Source organism: Phasianus colchicus, chromosome 4 (genome assembly GCF_987193195.1).
Source record: "Phasianus colchicus chromosome 4, bPhaCol1.hap1.1, whole genome shotgun sequence".
In the NCBI taxonomy this organism is placed as follows: domain Eukaryota; kingdom Metazoa; phylum Chordata; class Aves; order Galliformes; family Phasianidae; genus Phasianus; species Phasianus colchicus.
This window is the reverse complement of record NC_143439.1, coordinates 17266453-17290519: the sequence shown is the minus strand read 5'-3', so window position 1 is coordinate 17290519 and position 24067 is coordinate 17266453. Positions and strand designations below refer to the sequence as shown.

Sequence of the window (24067 nt, the reverse complement as noted above, 5' to 3'; positions counted from 1 at the left end):
TACATTTCTCAACTTACCATACTCTTCTTTCAGCATGAAAATTAAACACACTGTATGGCACTTCACATTGACAGGTACGTATCCCCATTCCAAAAGCATATACAGAATATTAGATGACATAATTAGAACAGTTAATTTAACTGCTGGTTTGTAGCTCAACATCCACACATTCTAGTATCTACTTTGAAAGAGGTATACAGAAATAACACAACTGTTCAACATATATTTAAAATAATAGTGGATAATGCATCTTCCAGACAGTTTCTTTTAGAAGACATCGAGAAACATTCTCCTTTAAAAACTTCATGTTCTATCATGAAGGTGTGCTTAATTAGCTCCAGCTAGTTTTTCTTATTCCAAGTGACTAAATTTCAGTTCCTAAATCTTGCAGATTGTACTAGTTTCAGTACAAGACTCAACATTAGTGATCATTAAGCTTTATAAAGAATTTTTCCCACAGAATGCATAAAAAATCTCCTTTCTAGATTAATAAGAAACACTTTAAATACTTTGATTTAATATCTGCAGTACTGCAAACTTGATGCTTTAAGTACTCACTCTGATACTCTTTCTTTAAACAACTACCAGAATTGAGGTACAACAATAATGTGAAGGACCAGAAAGATAACGGAAATAATAAGGCTAACACAAACACCAGATTTGTGTTAGATGTTATACTGAGGGACACGGCTTAGTGGAAAATACTGGTGATTGGTAGACAGTTGGGCTGGATATCGTGGAAGTCTTTTCCAATCTTAGCGATTCTATGATTCTGTGATTTAGCAAAAATATGCATGGCATTCATAACGACTGTGCAATCCTATCTTGATAACACTCAAGCTTTACTGAAAAACAAAACTGATAGTTTTCCCATACTTCTTCCTCCCCCAGCTTGTGCATACATTATTTCCAGTTTAAGCACATAAAGAGAAAAGTATGCCAAAGCAAATGTGAAGCTACAGTACAGATGCCTTGAACTAAGATTTATGAGAATGGATTAGATTCTTTGTAAATGGCCCCAGAAATAAAATAATTCATCCATGTTGCTTTTTCATTCATTAATCCTCTTCGCAAAGTGCTTTGTGCTACACAACTCAAAACCCCTAATGTCAATAATGAGTAGCAAAAGAGTGAGAGAAGCAGGAAGACTGAACAAAAAAAACAACACTGTCATACTGTACAGAGACATCTAAAAGCTTTTGAATCAAACATTTCATGTTATCTAATCTTTTTCTTGGAATCCTTTCATAGCTTCTTTAACTATCAACCCAATTTCTCTTGTATACACACAGTGGTTTGCAATGCTGAAAGACCTTTAGCTGTCCCCACAGTGACTGAAACCACTCTATTATATGTATTTAATTGTTGCTTTTTCAAGTATTATCTATTATAATAGATGGAATCAAGAGTGTTCAGTTCCATCCAAATTATGGATTCCCTGAAGTTTATCAGCCATTCATTACAAATTGAACTTAACTTACATAAATTTGAAATGTAAAAGTATTTTGTACATTTTGTTATGTACTATCACATGGAAAAAAATAAGTCATAAATATACAGATAGTACAAAGCCGGAAACAATAAACACTGCTTTAAACAGGTGAACTTTATTGATTGCATCTTCAAATATTAGGATAAACAAACCTTGATAAACTCAATATTAAAATTCTCCATTAGAATGGGGATACAACTCCTTTCTGAGGCTTTCTGAACTCTGGTTCAGCCTAGTAATTCATTTTTGCAATTGTCTTCTACCAAATTCCAAGTTCTCTAAATGTATTTTTGTCTTCCGATGACAAATAAAAAATGATGTTTTTAAGAAACAGAAGAAATTTATGAGGATCGATTAAGATTTATGATTTGCCTTTTTAAGATTTATTAAATAAAACCTTTTTGGTGTTGTTTCTGTACTGTATTTACTCTAGATTATAATAGCATCATATAATTTTAAAATGCAACAGAGCTGAAGGGTAGAGAACTTGAAAATCACTAGAAATAGTATTAATTACCACACAGCATAGTTGTATGATAACATTTCAATTCCATCTGATATTAAAGAAAAATATATTAAGTATATACTAACTATATTTTATACATTTAAATAAATTTTTTCTTTAATGTCAGAACAGGATTTAAAAAGTAATAATCCTGCTTCTGAAAAACAGTGCATTCTCATCAATACTATCTTCTAGCTTCAATGTTAGTTCTCCCTAATAGATTGACCAGAAATAAATGTCTTCTATTCGGCTATGAAAGTTCATGGCACATTTTTAAGTGTTATAATACAATTTTCTATAATAATTATCAATTGTAAACTCTGAGAAAATGATAAAAATAGATTAAAATAAGATCCCAAAATTAAGACTTAAAGTACAGCCTCATCAATAGGGTCCACTAGGGAACCTTACTGTAGGACAAAATAACTTGTTGTCACCATACAATTTGTACATCTGGCAAAAAAGACTTCTGTTTCTCCTGTTTTGGCTTTATACTGTGTGTATTAAATGTTTAGATAAATACAGTCAGAATTACATGAAATGATTGTGAAAATAAAGGAATGCCTTCTGTTCTTTGTTCTCATTATATTTGTTTTGAGGCCTTGAACTGAGGTCTCGGCCACATCTGCTCCTACTACTGTCAGGAGAGACGAGTCCTTCTTAACTCAGTATCTTCTGAATTAGTAAACTTGGCATATGCTAAAATAACATATCAAGATTTATATTATAATAAAGGATATAGTAAAATCTGAAGGAGCAGGTTGGTACGACAGAGTTAAATGAACACTGCCATATTTTCAGTTACACACTCTATAAGTTGCTGTATAAACAAATAGATAGGTAGGCAGATAGGCAGTTTTGCCAAGACTGCAGGTAATAAGCATGAATGATTAACACACAGGAAATTTTAACTCAAAGCTACCTCTCTTATTTTCCCCTGCCTGGGCTTCCCTTTGTTTTTACCTCATAGCTCAAACCTAATAATTTTTTTTTTTTTACATCTTTGTTTCTCTTCCTCCTCCTTGTCTTGCTCATGCCAGGAATCTTCCTGGGATCTGGGGAATTTGCTGAACATAAGAAACAGCTGATATTGGAGGGAGAAAAAAAAAACAAAAGACAACGAAAAAAATAAACTGCAGGTTAACTTGCAGCCCATGCCATACTTTGATCTGTTTTTGAAAAACCATCTTTTCTGTCTAATATATTCAGGCTTCTTTTTAGTCAGATATCTTGATTTGCACAGCTCAAAACATGGAGTTCTGTGAGAACTACACAAAACCGTAAAAGATTTAACCCCACTGCACTACTGCATTGCCCGACATGACTGCAATAAATATTTACATCTTGCTAATACTTCTAAATATAATTAACTAAGCAGTTCAACACAGGAAGAAGTAGTTACGATACAAACACTGTTCTCTTTCCCAGCTTCTCTTTTTTTGAAACACTGAACAAAGTTCACATTGCACTCTGCTGAGACAGAAGCTTTAAATCTGGATTATAAATAGGTGGGAATATTTGTAAAACATTATGCTACATATTTAATGAATGTTTTAGCAGCAGCAAATAGTTTTGATTTGCAACAAAAGCTATATACTACTCCATTGTATAACCATAAAGATAAGATTAAAATAAAAGCAAAACAAGTTACAATCTTTGTTTGAGCCAAAAGACTTGTAAAAATGAACCTTTTGTGGGTAACACGTGAAATACTGACAGGTAGGGCATGGGAAAAGAAAAAAGCTTCTCTCACAAATTTCAATGAAATGTTCCATAGTAGCTACATGCCTGGCCAGGCATACTCCTAGAACAACCCAGCTGCATCCTCATCCTAGACCTCACAGGGAAGAACTCACATCTGTTTCACAGACATACAAGTAACTTTTGCAGCATTCAGCTATCTTATATTAACTGTTATTTAGTACAATAATTCAGTTTTATAACTTTATTTCAATATACTTGCAAATTTCTCTCTCAAACAAACCAAGTGCACCAACACTGCCAGTGTCCTTATGTGTTAATGCGGCATTCCTTCAATTTTACCTCCTCTGCTTCCTTCCTGTCCATCTCCTAGCTTTCCTTCTTTATGCTGTGTCTTATATCTCACAAATGCTGGCTGACATGGCCACTAGACCAACTGGAAAAAGCCAGGAGAGGAAGAGAAAAAAAACCAGCAACACTAACACTTCACCTTTCTACTTACAGCCATCTGCCTCCACAGTCAGTAAATCCATGCAAGTAAATCACAACCTACTCAATTCTCAATGTAAACATATATAGAGTTACTAAAATCCATACTCCTAGAGCTACTCATAAGTACATTGAAAATGTAACTACAGGAACAAGGGTGATATTGTCTCCATAGCTTCATTATCCCCAGGAAAGAAAGAAGAATGAAAGAAACAATTAAACAAAGGAGCTGGAGGCGGTGGTAAGAAAGCTGTTCTTAAAATTGTTTCTATGCTTTCTCTAATACCTCTTTTCACTCTGCAAGACAGAACAAATCTGGCTCTTTAGGTTATACACACTTCAGTTGCATCTCTCCTCATCTCGTTTTGCAAATTAAAATGTGAAATCCCATTGATAGTGTGCTAAACATAGCATGGTCACCTCCTCCCTCCCCATACAAGCACAATGCGACAGCAGGTATGCACACTTTTCATGCAAATTACATGTACTTCCTTCCTTCTACATTATTTCTGTATTCTAGGAAGCATGCCGATTCAATTTGCTTTACTGCAGCAGTGCTCCTTCTTAAATCAAGATATTAAGACTTTCGTTAGTATAATATTTGCTAACAAAGTTGATTAAGAAAGTCACTGTGCAGGATGACTGATTTTAGGAATGCTCTACAAAGTACAGGACTTAAAAAACCCCTCAATAAAATTGGTAACACCATCAAAATGCAGTTTTCCACTGATCATATTTAAAAAAAATACCTGAGTATGTTTTCACTGATAGGAGATACTGAGCTAAGAAAAGAACATACTCCAACAGCTATAACATACAATCACAACTGCAAATCTACCTAAATGTCCCTGACATCCCTCCTCTTTCCCCCATATCTTTCAGCGTGAATAAGAGATTACCAAGAAATTCTGTTCTTAGTTATGCTTCAGAGATATTATCAAATTACTGTGAAAGTGAAACAAACACATCCATGATATGTCATCTATTTTATTCCCCTAGTTTTAATCTACAATGCATTTGTCTAACCAAATTAAGTACTTCAGGCTTCGCATTGCATATACAAATATATTTCCTTCATATTTCTTTCCCATTTTATGATGCTTTAATTGTTCACAAATAATAACAAAGCTGATTAATTTTTATATTTGAGCTGCAATTATGCTTTGAAATCTAATTTGTAAGAACTAGGGATTAACTTTAATACAAATTACCACACTCTTTGAAATTACAAAGCAAATTATCCTCTTGGTCCTTTCTCCCCCCCGTTACCACCTCAGAGCACCTCAAACTGATATTTCTGCTGCAATAAAGCATAGGCCCAAACCTGCCTTAAACTCCCAGTGAGATGATAAAGCTCACACAATCACTGGTTGTGGCTCAAACATGACTTTAATTACAACTTAACAACAACAGATGCCTTTACATGCCAGAAAGTACAATTCTATTTCTGGAGCACTTATCTAATATCATGCACCTCCAATTAATTTTTTGCAAGCTTGAATCAAAGAAGTAAAAGAAATATTTCTGTCCCAATTTTACAGCTATAACTTCTGTAAGCTCTTAAAGTTTTGGCATACAAGAAAAGGAAGTGAATAGTCACAGCTGGCACTTCACTCCCACCTGAATTAAATGGGCATTTGTCCGGAGTTCTCAGTTCTGTATTTTTAAAACATAGTGTAAATTCTCATTAGGCAAAACTGGGCATCAAGCTTAACCATGCATGGGAGTGTAACACAGCCCTCATAACTGCTGTAGTATGGCATATGAATAGACTATCGAAACATGTGTCCTCTTCAGGACAGAGAACTATAATTTATAGAAATAATAGTTTATAAGCAACATGTGCTACATTTACACAATTTAGAAAAGCAACTCTTTAGATGTAGATCTCCAGATAAAATAGCAGACATCCACTTGCACAGTCCTGTGCCAGCTGCTCAGCCTCCTAGAACCTCTCAACCATTTCTGATTGCATTGCCTACAGCAATGTCTCTTTTTCAAGGACTCCTAATATATATACATGATCATTCAAATATCATCTCACAATAAAAAGCTCAAAACTCAAATTCAAACAAATGTCATGTCTAGTCATAACTATGTGTTATACTCCAATTAAAATGTATATTTTGAGAGTATTTTGCAACGAATACTCAAGGACACTAGCTTAGACAAGTTGTTCATATTCCTACTGCATGTTTCAACACAACCTAGTTCAAGCCAGTTGTACATATTTTTGATTTCACACATTAAAGATAATTTAGCAAAAAACCTCTTTTCTGTAAGTTACTGATATTTGGTACAGCACATCACCAGTGTTTTCCAAGTTAAGTCTATACATCCCTTAGCCAAAGAGACCAGGTGTTGGTTGCTGAGTTTGAGTTGATTCTGACTCATAATTTTCAGCAATTTCAAGAAAGCAGAATATTGTAAGCATTATGGTACAACACATTTTCCATTCTTGAACCAAATGTACACTGAGCACTTGCCCTTATCTATGTATCTGGGGTGACAGTTGGCATCATTTCAATTCAGATCTCTAATTAAATACTTCAGAATTACTGATTTTGATTTATTTTACTTTGGTAAGTTTCTGGAGTCAAAGTATGAGAAAATCACATGATTAAAAATATGGCAGAAATGTTCAGTGGAGAACATGATTCACAGAAAACGAAGAAAACAACACATGAAAATGCATTGATTTTGATTTAAATTAGGAATAAAAAAAATAATTTAGGTTTGAGGCACATATGGATGATCCTACTCTGAAGACATCAGCGATATGGCTAAAACAAGAATAACATTACAAAATTAGAAATGTATATAATTTTAGGGATATGTATGGAACAAAACCATCTTTTGCTGTTGCTTGAGGCTAAACCAGAGTCATTTTCTAAATTTAACTGTAGTTTACTGAGAAAATTTTTATTACATTGACTTCAGATCTCATTAAGAAATTGTAGCCATTGATGCAATTATGTTGTCCATTTCTAGCTGACAAAGCAGGGGAAAGTTGTATTCCACGTGGCCATAATTACATTATGTCCAGTTTGCATAGTTCACTACTTAAAGTCAACTTTAGTTACAACCTCTGCCAATGTAAGCTATTGTAACTATTTAGTCTTCAAAAGTTCTATATATTTGTAACTCAGACACAGCATCCTCAAGCAGTTACATTCTCTACACATCTTCATTTCCTTACTTTTCTTTCATTAATTAAGATTAGCTACACAATGATACTATGCAATAGCCTTATTTTGAAGCGAGCGCAATTATTCCAACATGGAAATACTGTAGCATTCTTGACCCTCCATGCTTTGATTCAATTAAGCACCTTAATTAATATTCCACACCTTCAACCCTTAAAGAAATACCACTGAGTGCAGTCATATCAGTAATAATTCAAATGCCTTCTGAGCATTTGCACAGGCTACCCACACAGACTGTAGAGTCCCCTGCCTTGGGCAACTTCAAAAACTGTCAAGATGTGGTCCTGGTTAATGTGTTCTGATGTAAATCCTTATCTAGATTGTTTTTCTGCCAGTCTTTCTTATGAATAGCTGGTTACTGTGACTGACAAGAAACATGAGAACACTGTACAATCACATACGTAATTTCTGCCTTATTTGCTTTGCTGTACCATCTTATTTTCTTCGCACAACCATCAGCGGTTTTGCAAGTGTACAAAATTCATTTTCCTACTGACAGTGGCAGGACACAAAACAATAGAAATAATAGAATTTGGTGTGTTATTGGTTTTTTAAAGCAAGCAAAAGAAGGTTACCAATCTAAACTGCCTACTGACGACATTCATTTGGTTGGTTTATGAAATAGCAGACAATAAAAAAAGAGTAAATATTCTATATTTCCTATTTTCTGAAATGTTTTCCATTCTAGAAATGAGTACATGAGCAGAGTGAAATAACTCATTTTCCTATTATGTGCAAAAAGCACATAATATACACTGATGTACATTGAATCTATAGCACTGTTGTGTCCATGAATTATAGTTTGTTTTTCCCCTCTGCTCTACTGCAGAGAGAAGAGGAATTGGAATAATCAAAAAATGAGTTCTTAATCAAATATAACAGCTTAATGCTGCCTTTTAAATAAAAAGTTCATTTGTTGTTTATTACATTGATTACATTTTTATTATCAATTTGTTACATAGTGAATATACTCAGTTATATATTTATAATATGCTTTTCTTTCTAGTATAAAAATTAAAGGTTCAAAAATCTAGCAGAAAATATTTTTCCAAGAGATGTTTACATTTTTCAAAAAGTATTTCACTAAGCCTAACTTTAACAAAGAAAACCAACACCTGTTACTATGAAAAACACAGTTCATCCCCTATTTCTTAACTAGGATATATATAAATCTTCTGAGGTAAGAAATACAATAACATGCAAAACCCATCAGTTCACTAAGGCCCCCACGAAGGTCACAGACTCCACCTTACTTCAGAAGGTACCTTCTCAGACATATCTACTGCAATTTCCATATCTGCAGATGGTCTGCATGTGAGTGAGAGATACGCAGCACTTAGACTATTTTCCACAGATAAAAGAAGGAAAAACATGGAAATTTCAATTATTGTGTGATTTAAATTTACGAAGAGAAAGAGCTGCACAACCACCAGCTAAGATGGGGTGCTGCAGGGTACTGTGAGGAGCACAAGTGCCAGGGAGGAGAGATGACTGAGCTCCACCACATTACTGTGCATGGTGAGAAAAAGCAGAGGAAGTGGCTCATGAAGAGAATGGGTGAGAGCACAGAACAACAAAGAGATTGTCATCTGCACAGCACACCCTTCAGGCCTGAGCCCACAGGAGACAGCCCACCTGGTTCCCCAAGAAAGAGCTCCAGTACCCACACACAAAGCAATTTTTGGAATGTACTTGGCCCTTACATAAATATATTTGATTCCTATCAGTTCAGGAAGTGATTTTGATGACACATGTGACAACTGACAATATAAGTATATTGCACTACAAACTCTTTACCCAATTTTGAAGTACTTGCTTTGAAGAAATTGATATAAGTTCTATCCCCTCTACCTTTTATGTATCACTAAAATGCTATGCTAAGGATACTGCAATTCAGCTGATGTGTCTTTTTACTGCTTCTCATCTGAGTTGGAACCACAGTTTTCAAATCAATGTATTTCCAGAGCAACAACAGGCATCCATATACCATTAGTGTTACGTAAGGAATGACGCACGCTTTCAGAGCGGATCATGACAATTGTCTTGGAAACTGAAATGGTTCAATCATCTTTTATTAGATTGTCCAAATAAGTCTGAAAAGCATTCATTTTACATATTACCAAAACAAGCCTGCTTGAAAAGACTGTCAAACCAGATACAAACTGTGCAGTGGGGTACCACAACCTGACATTAGAGGATCACTCTTCATGTCATGCTCAGGGGGCAGAGAAAAGAACAGTCACTTCAAGGGGAAAAAATTATCCCAGAAATTTATCTAAATACTATATATACAGAAGTTAAAGACAGAAGGAGAGAAAAAGGAAAATAAAACTTTCAAGTGAAAGAAATAGTAGATTTTTTTTTTTTTTCTCAATTTCCCTTGAAAAAGATTAGGCAAGGCTGCAAAAATCAAAAAGCATCACCAGTGTCTTCAAATGTAACAATTACATTTTCACAAATTGAAGATCAGACAATTAGGGAATTTGGTTTGAGCTGGAAGGGACCTTTAAGATCATCTACTTCTAACCACTCTGCTATAGGTAGGTACACACCTCCCTCTAGACCAAGTTGCTCAAAGCCCCATCCAGCCCGGCCTTCAACGCTTTCAAAGAGGGGGAATTCATAACTTCATTGGGCAGCTTGTTCCAGTGTCTCACCATCCTCACAGTAAAGAATTTCTTCCTAATATCTAGTCTAAATCAACTTTTTAAATCTAAATCCAGTTTAAAACCATTTCCCTTTGTCCTGTTGCTACATGCCCTTATAAAAAGTTCCTCCTCAGCTTTCCTGTATGCCCCCTTCAGGTAGTAGAAGACGTCTATAAGTTCTTCCCGGAGCCTCCTCCAGGCTCAAGAGCCCCAGCTCTCCCTGCTTGTCTTCATAGGAGGTGCTCCAGCTCTCTCATCATTTTTGTGGCCGTCCTCCACAGCCACTACAATGTCCTTCTTGTGCTGGTGGCCCCATAACTGGACACAGTCCTCCAGATGTGGTCTCATGAGAGCAGAGTAGAGAAGCAGAATCATCTCCCTCGACCTCCTGGTCACACTTCTCTTGATGCAACATAGTCACCACCATTAGCTATGCATTTTTTCTGGTGATTAACAAGAGCCTACATGCTTTACTTGTAAAAATCTCACCAGTGGAAGAGACACACTGCTGCTGTGGTTACTGCTAAAATGCACCAGTCCCCACCTCACTGTGCTCACATCCACTGCTAGGGCTCCAGAAACATTCAGGAAATATCAATGTTAATTGGGTGCAGTGTTTTCTGCATGGAGGAATTCAGTTATACATCTTTGCTCCATACACACTCCCATGTCAGATGCCATTTGTCAGATTGCCCCCTCTGCTGCCATCTGTTATGTGGCAACAAAACATTGGATGGAAGGTTCAGCCTCTACTGCCATAACACTAACTGATGGGTCTCTGGTGTCATGGGCTAAAAAAAATAAGACAGATGCATTACTTTTGGAGCAGCCATTGTGCATCTTCTGAGATGCCAAAACTATCACCTGCACTAAACAGTGCAGTTCATTGCTTAAAGGTATAGTTCTCTCCCTTACCCTGATTCCCATGAGTAAGCACCTAACCAGTCACTGTAACTCCTTGCACAATTCCCTAGTTATCATTAAGAAATCGCCTCCTGGAGAAATGTTCAAGAAAAACACAAGGGGAAAAAAAAAAAAAAAAACAGTCTTATTTCTGCAATCCTGACATTATCTAATCACTGACACTTCAAAGAATTATTACGTGTTGCTGCTACCATTTCTGGCATAGTATTTTGCTGGTTAGAGTAAAATTACATTAATCAAATACAGTGCATTATTTAAAGTCACTAAACAGCTTCTGTTTAAGTCCAAACATCATTAGTCAAATACTATACAATTCACACTAAAGCTATTTCTTCCTCACCCAGGCATCAGTTTCTTGTGTCCCGAAAGTTTTGTATATAGTTCCACTGAGGTCTACACAGTATAATTGTTTTCAATTATTTGCAACTGTTTATTATCTGATTTTCATTAATCTATACTTTTTGTGTCTTGGATTATATGTTGCTTCCTTATATAGTTTCAGAAAGCATTTTGACAAACTCTGACATACTCTGTTCAAGTCCTAAAACTCAGCAATATTTGTTCATTCCTAGAGAGCTGACCACTGCTCAATACTGTGTGATATTCAATTTTGGGACAAGCAAGTCATAACCACTGAGGTACATATGCAAAGGAAAGTATAAAAATCTAAGCATAAAGGTTATTAGGCCATTTTCAGTAAGGCAATTACAAACACAAATAATTGCAATTCATCTGTGCAGGTCAGATAACATGGATACTGCACTACTGTTAAGGAAATTCGATGTGTGTCAGGGGCTTCCTCTTGGTTAATGTCTACAGTGGAGAGAAACAGATGGCACTTGGATATTTAGACAATCTCTAAATCTTCAATTGTAAGCAGGTACGGAGACAAAGATCTACATGTAAAAAGCATAAGGTGACAAGACAGAAATAAACGGGACACTGCTGCTTCACAGCACTTCATATCTCCTTGAATGAAGCAAAATACTTTCTTCACCCTACAGTCCTACAGTTACACTGAATGTTTAGAGACAGTTTACTGAACTCCTATTAGAACATGTAAAACTTTTCCAGAAAGATGTTTAATTTCTAATATATTTGTAAGAAATGTTGGTTTAAACATGACAGTACTGTTATGCCATTTCATATGCATATATATATATAAAATAATCAAAGAGCAATCTTTTTTTTTTTTTTTTTTTAATGAAAGAACTCCAGAGCTACAAGTTAAATTTTTAGAAGTGCAAATTGTAGCAGAGGCCACAGCACGTTTCTTAGATATCTGAGCATATAATATAAGTCTAATAATTTAAAGGATATGACTAGTCAGGTTGTAAAGAATAAAATAAGTAAAAAAAAACCAAAATATATTAACATACTTGCTAATATCACAAGGCAAAAGGAAAAAGGAGGTGTTATCGTAAGTCTCAAGTACTTGGTAAACACATAAAGGACCTTTCTTCACATTCATAAGGGATTATGAAATGCTGAAAATGCTGATAGTGGAGAAAAAAGGCAATATAATAACAGTGCAGGCTTACTTTTTAATGGAAATGAGGCAGAAACGTACTATATTGTTTGAATTAACCACAGAAGTCTGTATTTCAGCATAGTTACTCTGCAGCCTATTGCCTTCCCAATCTCTTAATAATCAGAAAGCCACATAACAAGAACATTCAATCAAATAGATGCTAAGAGTATTTCAGACATTACTTCACATATAGGTGACAGACAGTGTACTACGTTAAATTTTTAAATACAGGTAGACTAGGAAGAAATGTTTCTATCATCAGATTGAAGGAGAGGCCACAATAAGATACTGACCTAGGCCATGAACCCAAGACTAGATATACATGAGGAAAAGAGACTTTACACCTCCCATTAATGACACTGTGTAACTAGTAACAGATGTGACAGTGCACATATTTCAATCTGACCCAAAGGTTTCAGATCTAATATCTAATTCACTGAATTTTTGATGGTGTGTTTTTATTGTTTTGTTTTTTTCCATGTCCAGCTTTGCATTCATTGGGATCTCCAGGATCTTCTCCACAGGGCAGCTCTCAAGGAGATCTTCTCCCAGTTTGTATGCATACCTGAGATTGCCCTGACCCAAGCGCAACACCTTGCACTTGGCCTTCTTAAACCTCATTAGGTTTTCGTGTGCCTGCTTATCAAGCCTGTTCAGGTCCCTCTGGATGGCATCCCTTCCTTCTGTTGTATCAACTGCGCCACACAGTTGCCAAGGGTGAACTTAATTCCACTATCCAGGTCATTGATAAAGAAATTGAAGAGTACCAGACCCTAAACAGACCCCTGGTAGACATCACTCATGACTGGTCTCCACCTAGACGTAGAATCATTGACCACAACCCTCCGGTTCCAACCATGCCAAATCTCTCCAGTTTAGAAACAAGAATGTTGTACGGGACCATGTCAAAAATTGTTAAGGAAAAACCAACCTGTCTGATATGTTTTGGGTATGAATCTTGTCTAACATAAAATATCAAATTATACTCAATTTCTTCAAATTTCAGTGGAAGACCACTACCATATTTTTGAGGATGTCATCATACCTTATAACACAGTAGTAAAAATAGGCACTGAAAAATATTGAAATATCTCAAATGAGAAGACCATTTAGGAACTAAGATCTTTCTAAAAAGTAACTAAAAACTGAGATGAATGAGAGGATTATTTAAACAAAGGGAATCACTTTGCTAAGCCTATTAAAAAGTAAATTTCTCAGAGGATAAATGGGGACTCTTTTTGTAAACATCATTATCAAAACTTTGAATAAAAAGGTAGACTAGTGAGAAAAAGAAGCAGCCTAGTCACGGGTCAATTTCTGGTTATGGAAACACCTAAGTGCAACCCCTGGTGAAATAGAAATGAGGCGTATACACACATCCACAAGAATGAACATAGCCTTTGTTCACACTGCATTCATAAATGATCATATTATTTGAATGACTCACTGTTTAGATGCTTCGGTTTTTAGCATCTGTTCTTTCTTCCTTGTATCCACTGTTGGGGTAAGTACTACAGCAGCACATGAGACTATTGACTGGTAAGAGTCTTCTCGACAAACTGCAAAGATAAAAATCTCAGTGTTAAAGTGATCTCAAGTTGTATTTTAAATGCTTAAAGGAAAAAAAGTATAAATATATGTATAAACATAAATACATACAGGTAATAAGTCATACTGTGATAGCCCAAAATAGAAATGATTTTCCAGATTTTGCTGCAGTCATCTGTGAAGAAAACATTACTGTTTCTGTTTCATAAAGTGGCACTTCTATTTACCATAGAGTGGTACATCCACTCTCATTTTCTAAGTTTCACCTAGCGCAACATATAACATCAATTTGCAATATCTCTTTGATTCATTTGAGTCCTTAAAAACACATGTATTTCTAATTCAAAATTAGCACAGGATGCACTTCTTTCTTCATCAGATTAAAAATGAGAATAGAAATTAAGAAGGATTATAATCTACTTCAAAGAAACTCCTATGAGTAGTTTTTTGTCTTACATCTCATACTTTGAGCCAAAATGGCCAAATCCTAGTAGTTTAGGAGTGATATCTGATACTTTTATTCATATTTCCCCTTAATACCAATTATTTACATATTATAGTGCTAGTTAATATGACTCAGTTGATATTTACAACTAGAAGAACAATCACATATTTCAACTGAGCATCTGGCTCAATTAGCACTAATAAATGAAAACCAGAAGTACCTGACCTCCGTGCAAGCAGCTATACTTGTTAGAAGTTAATATACTCCAAAATCTCAGGTGTAAATGTCACCAGTAATTTTTCACCACAGCAGTCACCCCTCACTGCTAGGTGTTTCAAAGGTTGAAATTTCCTGTACAGCCAACATGTACCTTTATGTATCAAGTAAAAGTTGGAAGCAAATACTCATTGTAGCGAATAAACCACACCAGTTTCCTATATTATACATTTATGGTACTATTGTATGTCGTATGTCAACAAAAAGAAATGTGGTGATTCATCTTTTAAACAGATCACATAGTAATTTACATGCATAACATACACCACTATGCAGGGTTTACGTGTGCATATACACAGCCAGTAACATCAACTGTAACAAGGATGACTGTCACGAGTTCTCAAGAATTAAAAGCCAGGAAAAACCTACTTTAAATTCATACAAGGTTGTGATAGCTAAGAATATTGAACAGTGACATTTATCAGTGTAAAACTTGTTTCTGACGGTGTATCATCCAACCTTCACAATCATGTGCATTTTCCTTGCTGACCACAGGCAATTTATCATTTGCACACACTTCACTTAACAAGGACTAAAATTCAAGTAAAAATTTCATTCATATTGCCTTGATTGGATGCCAATGCAGAACAGCTAACGATGACATTTTACCCTGAGTTCCACTAAAATTACATTCAGCATGAATTCAGCACACATCAAGATACATTGCATGCCCAACACACACCCTGGAGCAACGCCTAGTGCTTTAAGGCAGCTTGAGAGTAGACTGTAAGTAATAGGACAGAAAAGGATTGAGTATTTGAAATAAAGGTCTGAAATGTGTACTTTTGTTTTTCGAGTAATTCTGAGCCATTTAGCAAGAAGCACAAACATTCTAACAATGGACTTATTCTAAAAGGAAGAAAAATTTTTTGCAGAATACATGGAATTATGTCTAATGCATTTTATGTTCTTCAGTGTTTATGCCTATTTGTTTAATTACTGATGCACACATTGCACATAAGATGATTAGTAGTGAAACATGACCTTCTGTATTTTGAAACCAGTGTTACTCAGTACTTGGTCACTATCACAGACATCCATCCCTCAAAACATGCTACTACCAAAAGAAAACTTGCCATACCTGCCTCCAGGTATGTAAGAGGAATATGTTACAGGTTCCTACACAGAAAAATGTGGAGAGAACTAATGCAAAATGCACTGAACTAGAGATACTATATAAAAATAAAAGAATTTTGTCATTTTTGTCCTCCTATGTTGCATTCAACCAGCAGACAATGTATTATCATGGTGCTTTTTGTTAGGCACAAAGAAAAGCACAAAGTAGTATGTTCTCACTACAACCAATGTCTGAATATGTACAAATAAAAACATTTATATAGATTAGACTCTCTGTTTATAGACAAAGAATTGCTATTCAGCTCCTGCATTTTAACCTGAAATGCTGATTTAAAAAAAAAAAAAAAGGACAACGCAAATTTCTTTTTCTTTTTTCTTTTTTCTTTTTTTTTTTTTAGAAAAGTTGTGATGCTTGACTATCATGCCATTAATTTACTTGTAAAAGGTCTGCTGACATCACATAGCACAACACAGTATGATCACCCCCAATCCATCAAAGCAGTTTACAAAGGGTTAAAATAGAAAATTGCAGGTAACAAAGATGACACCGCTCTTCTGACAGCCTTTATAAAATTTCATGAATGAATTAAAATCTAAAATTGCTTTTGTTTAACAATTAACACTACACAGGGATTGTATAATCCCCTAATTTACAGCTAAAGAAAAACCCGGGTCATCTGGTGATCTGTGCTCATGGAATTTATTATCCTCCCATTCAAGACAGAGATAAGCATTGGTACAGCTTTTGCAAGATGCTGTGATCCCTCCCTTTTATCTCGAGCCTCAGTGCTAACAATCATAAGTCATTATGGGATAGTATAATTAACTAAAATGTCATGAATAATGACAGCATTTAATTTTTATCTACTGGAGTGCATTCTTTTATTATCTGTTCATAACGTTCATTAAAATAATGAGAATGTGCTTGAATGCAGACTCATCTTTAACAATGATAGGGATGGGCTCTACTCAAGGAGACTATTTTCATACTTCATTTCAAACTTCTCTTCAGTCTCATTTCGTTCATACACCTTCATCTTTTTTTTTTTTTTTTTTAATGTATCAGTGGGCAATATTACCACCCACCCAAAAAGCCAATTAATGACTGCTACATTTTGGACTCATTAATCTGAATCTCTTAAAATTCCCAAAATACTACAAACCTCATAATATCAAACCAATACACTAAAAGATTACCCCTTTTAACCATAATCCTCTCAAATGTCCAGCTGGCAGTTTAAAAGACAGTAAGAACTTCACAAATTTATCCTTACCACATGAATTTGTGAAGAAAATAGAGAAAGTGAACATTTTAATTACTTGAGCTGGTATTTGAAAACCTACCAATCACCAATGTATACAGCTGTTCCAGTCTACTACACTATTTCTGAAATGACCACACAAGCTCATTCTCTGCCTCTACAGCTTACGAAAAGCTTATGAAAAAAAAAAAAAAAACAAAAACAAGATACTACTCATATGGGAATGGTAAATTCACGTAGCTAGTTACTTTATCTCTTTTACTTCATATTTTCTAATTTTCGCTTTTTTGCTAGTTTCAGTAGTGTTGGAGATGCTTTGACTGATTTTTGCTGAGCATTTTGCCACATTATTATAATCCTATCCTGGCATATCACAAGGCAAGTTTGCAAAATTCCTCATTACAGTCATTCATCTCACCTTTCCTTTTTGTCCTAGCTCTATACTGTATAAAACCAAGTTCGTTCATTTGTTTTTTTTTCTCCAGTGTGAGTAAAACCCATGCCCTTTGCTTGCAGTATGTAGTAAGTGAGGTGAGACATATATAATATGTATCAAATATTCAGGGTAATAATACAAGTAAAAGCCTCTACATTAGTAAATCATCCCCAAAATCCTTATGTTGTGTGTATATACTCTATAGGACCTCTGTCAACCTTTAGCATTCTCTTAGTTTTCTCTTTTCAGTTGCAACAAGATCCTAAAGTGGTAACAAAAATTGCCTTTTGAGGCTGAACTAATGCTAGATTTGTGTATATCATCCTAAAAACAAAGCCCAGCTCTCCTGCCCACACTGTGTTATAGCTTGCTCCACAGATGATGGGGAAAAAATAAGATGTGCATACCTCTGCCAGGAGGAGACTGGAAAATTGAAGTTATTATTTATTTTTAATTAGCAATGGCTTCATCACTTTATTCAATTTGTAGTGTTGAAAAAAAAATTGCTGTTTCATTTGCAAACAAGCGCTACAATAAAGTAGCAACCTCAGATTTACACAATAACAGTTAAGGTTGAAGAAACCTCTAGAGGCCACTGTCAAAATAAGAATGATTTTGTACAATTACGCAATAGCTAAATAGTCAAATTAAACTGTACTGAAAAACAAATGGGGCAGAAACTTTCTATCTGGATATGCAGTGGGAGCATGAGTAGTTCCTGTGTTTCTTCACAGTCACAGCAGCCAGCTTTCGTAGAAAGGTAAACAGGAAAACAAACTAGGTACATCTTTAAATCCAAGTCCACCAAGCCCAAACTCTGCTCAAGCAGGGCACCCAAAGTAGGCACCCAGGACCACATCCAGGCAGTTTTTGAAGTTCTGCAAGGAGAGCCCACAACCTCACAGAAGCACTTACTGGTGTTCTGGCAGAACATCCAGTGTTCTTATTTGTGACCACTGCCTCTAGCCTGGCACTGGGCACCACCTAGACAAGCCTAGTTCTGTTCTCATAGCATTCTCCCACCAAACATACATATGGATAAGATCTGTCCTTTCTCTTCTGTAGGCTGAACAGTTTTCAATTGCTCATAGAAGAAATGCTCCAATTTCGCCATCGCAGTAGACACTTGTTAGACACTGTTCAGGAGCTCCATGCCTCTTTTTTTACAAGAGAACCCTGCACTGATCTCAGCATTTCAGGTGAGGACTCACCAAAGCTGAGAGGAAGGATTGCCCACCTCGACCTGCTGGTAACACCATAACTAATGCCAACCAGTATACCATAAGCCTTCTCCGCCACAAGGGCAGAACGCAGGCTTTTGGTCGACTTGTATCCACCAAGACTACAAAGGACTTCTCGCAGAGCTGCCTTCAGCTGACAAGCTGCCAGCATGCATACTAGTGCCTTTGTTCACCTTCCTTGGGTTGTTCCTTCCCAGATGCAGGACTTGGCAATTTCCATTGTGGAACTCCCTGAGGTTCCTATCAGCCCATTTCTTCAAGTCTGCATGGCAGCGCGACCCTCTAGATTACCATCCACTTTCTCTCAGCTCTGTGCCCTCTGCAATGTGTTATGCAGTTAATGTCTTCTGTAAAAAGAAGAGTAATTCACATGCAAGTGAGATGGTATTTTCGCATGTGATGGCATTTTCCAGTAAACTTGCATCTCCTTGATTCACAATTCAGTGATTACATAGACTAGCCAATAGTTATAGCAAAATAATGCAACTGAAAATATATCTTTACTATGCACTACGATTAACTAATATTTATCTTAATGAAATAAAAGATACATACCAACTATGAGTCATATATAGGACAACTCCACAGAAAAAGAAAAAAAATGTTTTAACTTCATGTAATACCATTATAAGGGATCACTACTGTTTTTACAAGTAATTCCTCCCCTAATTCAACTTACCCTTCAATGATGCATGCAGGTTTTTTCTTCCATTGCCAATTGTTTTAAACCATATATTTATCACTAAGAGTGTTAAAGAAGCTCCAGAACATCGTTCACTATCAAAATAGATTTCTGCATCTGAAGAAGAAAAACAACCTTTTTTTTTTTTTTCCCTTAGCTGTTTCTCCCAAGAACAATAAGAGTGACTATTTTTAAGCAGCTTTCTTCTACTCTGGACCAACCAAAAAAATTCCCCTAATAGTAGGACAGTATGAAGCCTTCAACAGGTAATGAATACAACATATCTCTGTAAAGATGAGAAAGATTTTAAGCTCTAGGGGCAACAGTTTCAGCAGCTATTCAAATATTGTTGATTGTAGTTTTTTGCCTTTTTTTTTTTTTTTTTAAGAGGAGAGAGAAAAATTGGCTATTACTACTCAATGTGAAAATAGCCTCCCTCGACACAACTTATAAGTGATGAAATTAACTGCAGGTACTACCTGTTTAGAGAAGACAGAAGGGAAATGTTCATATTCAGTCTGCAGTGAAGCATAAGAGCCAGACACTGACAATTCCAAGAATTTCCACTTGTAAATATAAAATTTAAAATAGTCAGCTTTCATCATTCGAAAAACAGATCAAGGATGGAAAGCAACTGCTGTTTCATACCTAAAAACATTCTGCTTTAGTTAAAAAAAAAAAAAAAAAAAAAAAGGCAACCAGCCAGGGGCATGAGAAGTGTTAAATACATTTCCTATCAACTACCAGTGTAAGAAACAGGAGACCGAAACACAGGGGAGCAATATCTGGAGCCAAATTATCCAATTGCACATTCTTTTTAACTACTAGGAGCCAGAAAACATGTTCTAATTACTCTAGAATGCCAATTCCCAGTACAGACATTTGCATTTCAGCACACTGTTTGTTAAGGTTGTCTCTGCTGCAATGAGGCTGAGGCAATGAGCTGAAGTGCTCTGAACAACGGACAGGGAAAAGCTGAGAGTTTGGCCCTGTGTATCTTCTTCATACAAGGCAAGCGTGGGAGAACAAAGAACTGTGAAACACTTCTTCCAGTCTGGCCAATACCAACATTTAAAAAGTATTCATACACAAAAAGGAAATGAGGGTCTACCATAATTTACCTCAGCAATTTAATCCAATTTTAAGTATGACTGAAGAGCTGAGGGAATAAAAAGGAGCATTTAAAATGGGTAACTCAAGGTAATTTCCTAAGAAAGCTGCTGTTGGCACTACAAATGGGAGGGTCTTTAAACAAAGTGCATTAGTTGTGATAAGCCCAGTAATAACTGTCGTTTAGCACTGTGCTCACCATGTGAAAGTGTTCTCTTAATTAATTCAGAGGGCCCTTCTCTTGCCTAGCTCCAAACATCAGCTTCATAAAACACTTCAGCAAAACCAAGTGTACGATTTCATTTCAATATTCTCTTTCTTGGCCCCAGAAGCAAAACACAATATTTTAATTCTTTAGTTTAAAACCCTTAAGCCCAAGGAGCCTTTCAGTCTGTTAAAGGCCACATAAAAGGTCAAGTTACTTTGAGTCAAAGCCATTTTTGCCACATAATTTTTCAGTAAAAAAATGAAAAAGCCTAATTTTCTTGTGCCTTGATCTCAAATTAGCTGACGGTCTTTGGGAAAAAAAGGAAAGTAAATGGATCTCAATTTCGTTATTAGTTCAACAGTTACTCTAGTGCCTCTTGTCCCTTAGAAACAGCTGCATTTCACAATATTGGCCAGAATAATACTTAGGAGAGTGAGTGCAACTATATGCCTACAGTCCCCAAATGGTTTTAATGTAATAATTCTGCAATAAAACCACAGGCTCAATTCTTAAACACACCACAGCCACTATCTGAAATTTTGTAATAGCAACAATTACAGGGCCATTATGGACAAATGAAATACATTCTAACAGGTTCTCAAATTTCCTCTTTCTTTTATGGTATTCACAAAGGCTGCACGCACATATCTGTTTTGTGCTGTCAATGCTGGCACCCAGTTGTGAAGGGTACATTACACAGCATTAATCAGAAGCCAGGAAATTCTCACATGCTAGAGCATGTGATGATTGCATTTGTACCCTAAGTTTGTTTATTGCCACTGCAGTAATAGGGCAACAGTCATATATGATATTTGGGCCAGTAGGTTCACACTCTATGCATAAGAAATCTAACTATAAGCAGCAGCTGCTTTTTTAAATGTTAATGCTTAGAATGCTTCCCTTACTGGTGATACATCATGGAAAGTCGTGCCTGTGATGAAGCATTGATTAATCAAATAATGATGATGCTGATGGCCTACTTCCCATACACTGCACAGAATAACAGCCTGGCAGGGATTGGAAGGGACCTCTATGAATCATAGAATGGCCTGGGTTGGAAAGGACCACAATGACCTCTAGTTTTCAATCTCCCTGCCACAGGCGGGGTTGCCAACCACCAGACCAGGCTGCCCAGAGCCACATCCAGCCTGGCCTTGAATGCCTCCAGGGATGGGACATCCACAACCTCCTCGGGCAACATAATCCAGTGCTTCACCACTCTGGGTGAAAAACTTCCTCCTAAGGAACAGGATGTCATTGTGTCCAACTCCCCTGCTACAGCAGGTTCACTACAGCAGGTCACACAGGTTGGTGTCGAGGCAGGTCTCGAATATCTCCAGAGGAGATTGCACAACTTCCCTGGACAGCTTGTTCCAGACTCTGCCACCCTTATAGTATTTCCTGCATTCCTTTCTGCTAAGCACATTGTATTGACAGCACGACAGTAGCTTGGTCCCTAGAGAAGGAAATTCACTCCTTTTCATTCTTCTCCAGCTTACAATTTAAAACAAGCTTAACCAGATAGACTGTGTTTTGCTAGTAATCTCTTTCATCTTGTAGAATCTGAGTTTTCTCCCATGTGAAATCTGTTCAGTATCTGACCATCCTGATATCCTCTCTACAATCAGTCCCTGTGGCAAATTCAGCAGTGATGGATCCTTGTAGCAGCACCAGGAGGAATCATAACAGTATTTATAGGAAGCCAAGTAGGCTCATTTTTCAATTGTAACTCCTCTATACGTAAAACATTTAAAGTATATCTATTTATGCTTAAGGCTGCTTTCTAAAACACTTCCTTATTCACATTGAACTACTTAAAGATAATATTGGTTCAAGCATCCTTCAAACAATCCTCCAAGCACAAAATAAAAGCATATTCTATTTCCAATAATATACTGTTATTGTTTCTCAGTATCAAGAAGTACTGCTTTAGTGTAACATAAGAAGGTTTAAAACCACAACCAATCTTTGTTAGCTTTTGGTAACACATCATCAGTCAGGACAATGTCACAGCCTTGTATTTATTAGCATTTTACTCTATGACTTTGTGTGACATAGACATGAATAAAAAACATACTTAAAATTAATGAAAAGTTACAATGAAACACTAATAATCTGATTCCCAACAATCATATATAAGCAAATTGCAAGAAGTCTCGTAAATGAAAGGTATGACTATCCATTAAAACAGAAAGTAGAGGCTTAGTAATTTAGATTAGGATGTATGATAATCAGGAATCATAGAATGGCCTGGGTGGAAAAGGACCTCAAAGATCATCTAATTTCAACCCTCTACAGTGTTCAGGATCACCAACCACTAGACCATACTGTCCAGAGCTACATCCAGCCTGGTCTTGAATGCCTCCAGGGATGAGGCATCCACAACCTCCTTGGGCAACCCATTCCAGTGTGACACCACCCTCTGTGTGAAAAACTTCCTCTTAATATCTAACCCAAACCTCCCCTGTCTTTGTTTAAAGCCATTCTCCCTTGCCCTATCACTATTCACCCACATAAACAGTAGGTGCATTGATTTACTTACAGAAGGGCTTTGAAAGTAATGGAATAAATTCACTTGCAGCAGGAAACAGTGAAATCTTTAAAAAACGTATACATATACATATGGATAGCCAGCATCACTGCAGTCTTCATAAAGGGCAAGAAGGATCCAGGAAACTACAGACCACTCAGCCTCATCTCTGTCCCAGGGAAAGTGATGGAACAACTTGTTCTAGATACCCTCTTCAAGCAACTGGAAGAGAAGAAGGTTAGCAGGAGTAATCAGAATGGATTCACCACAGGGAAATCATGCTTGACAAACCTGATAACCTTTTATGATGTCATCACTGGTTGGGTAGGGAGGAACCTGATGAGATTCAACAAAAGCAAGTGTAGAGGCTTGGACCTGGGGAGAAGTAACCACATGCATGAGTACAGGTTAGGTGATGATAGGTCTGTGGAGAAGAACCTGGGGGTTCTGGTGAATGACAGGTTGGCCATGAGCCAGCAGTGTGCCCTTGTGGCCAAGAAGGCCAATAGTATCCCAGGGTGCATTAAAAAGAGCACAGACAGCAGGTTGAGGGAGGTGATCCTCCCCCTCTACTCCACCCTGACACGACCACATTTAGACTACTGTGTCCAGTTCTGAGCTTCCCAGTTCAAACAAGACATGGATCTCCTACAAGGAGTTTAGCAGAGGGCTGCAAAGATGATAAAGATGACAAAGCCCGGAGGATCTCCCATACGAGGGAAGATTTAGCAACTTGGGTCTCTTCAGCCTGGGGAA

The 24067-nt window shown here is 36.5% G+C and overlaps 1 protein-coding gene across 6 annotated transcripts in view; it reads right to left on the bottom strand.

The window, feature by feature from the left end:
* The window catches only part of CCSER1 (coiled-coil serine rich protein 1), a 613005-nt gene that overhangs the window by 432592 nt on the left and 156346 nt on the right, over window positions 1-24067 (bottom strand). For all 6 annotated transcript variants that reach the window (XM_090138797.1, XM_090138800.1, XM_031607550.2 and 3 more), the window contains one exon: window positions 13944-14055. In XM_090138797.1, the coding sequence (XP_089994923.1) occupies window positions 13944-14055 (112 nt within the window). The remainder of the gene's footprint in view (window positions 1-13943; window positions 14056-24067) is intronic.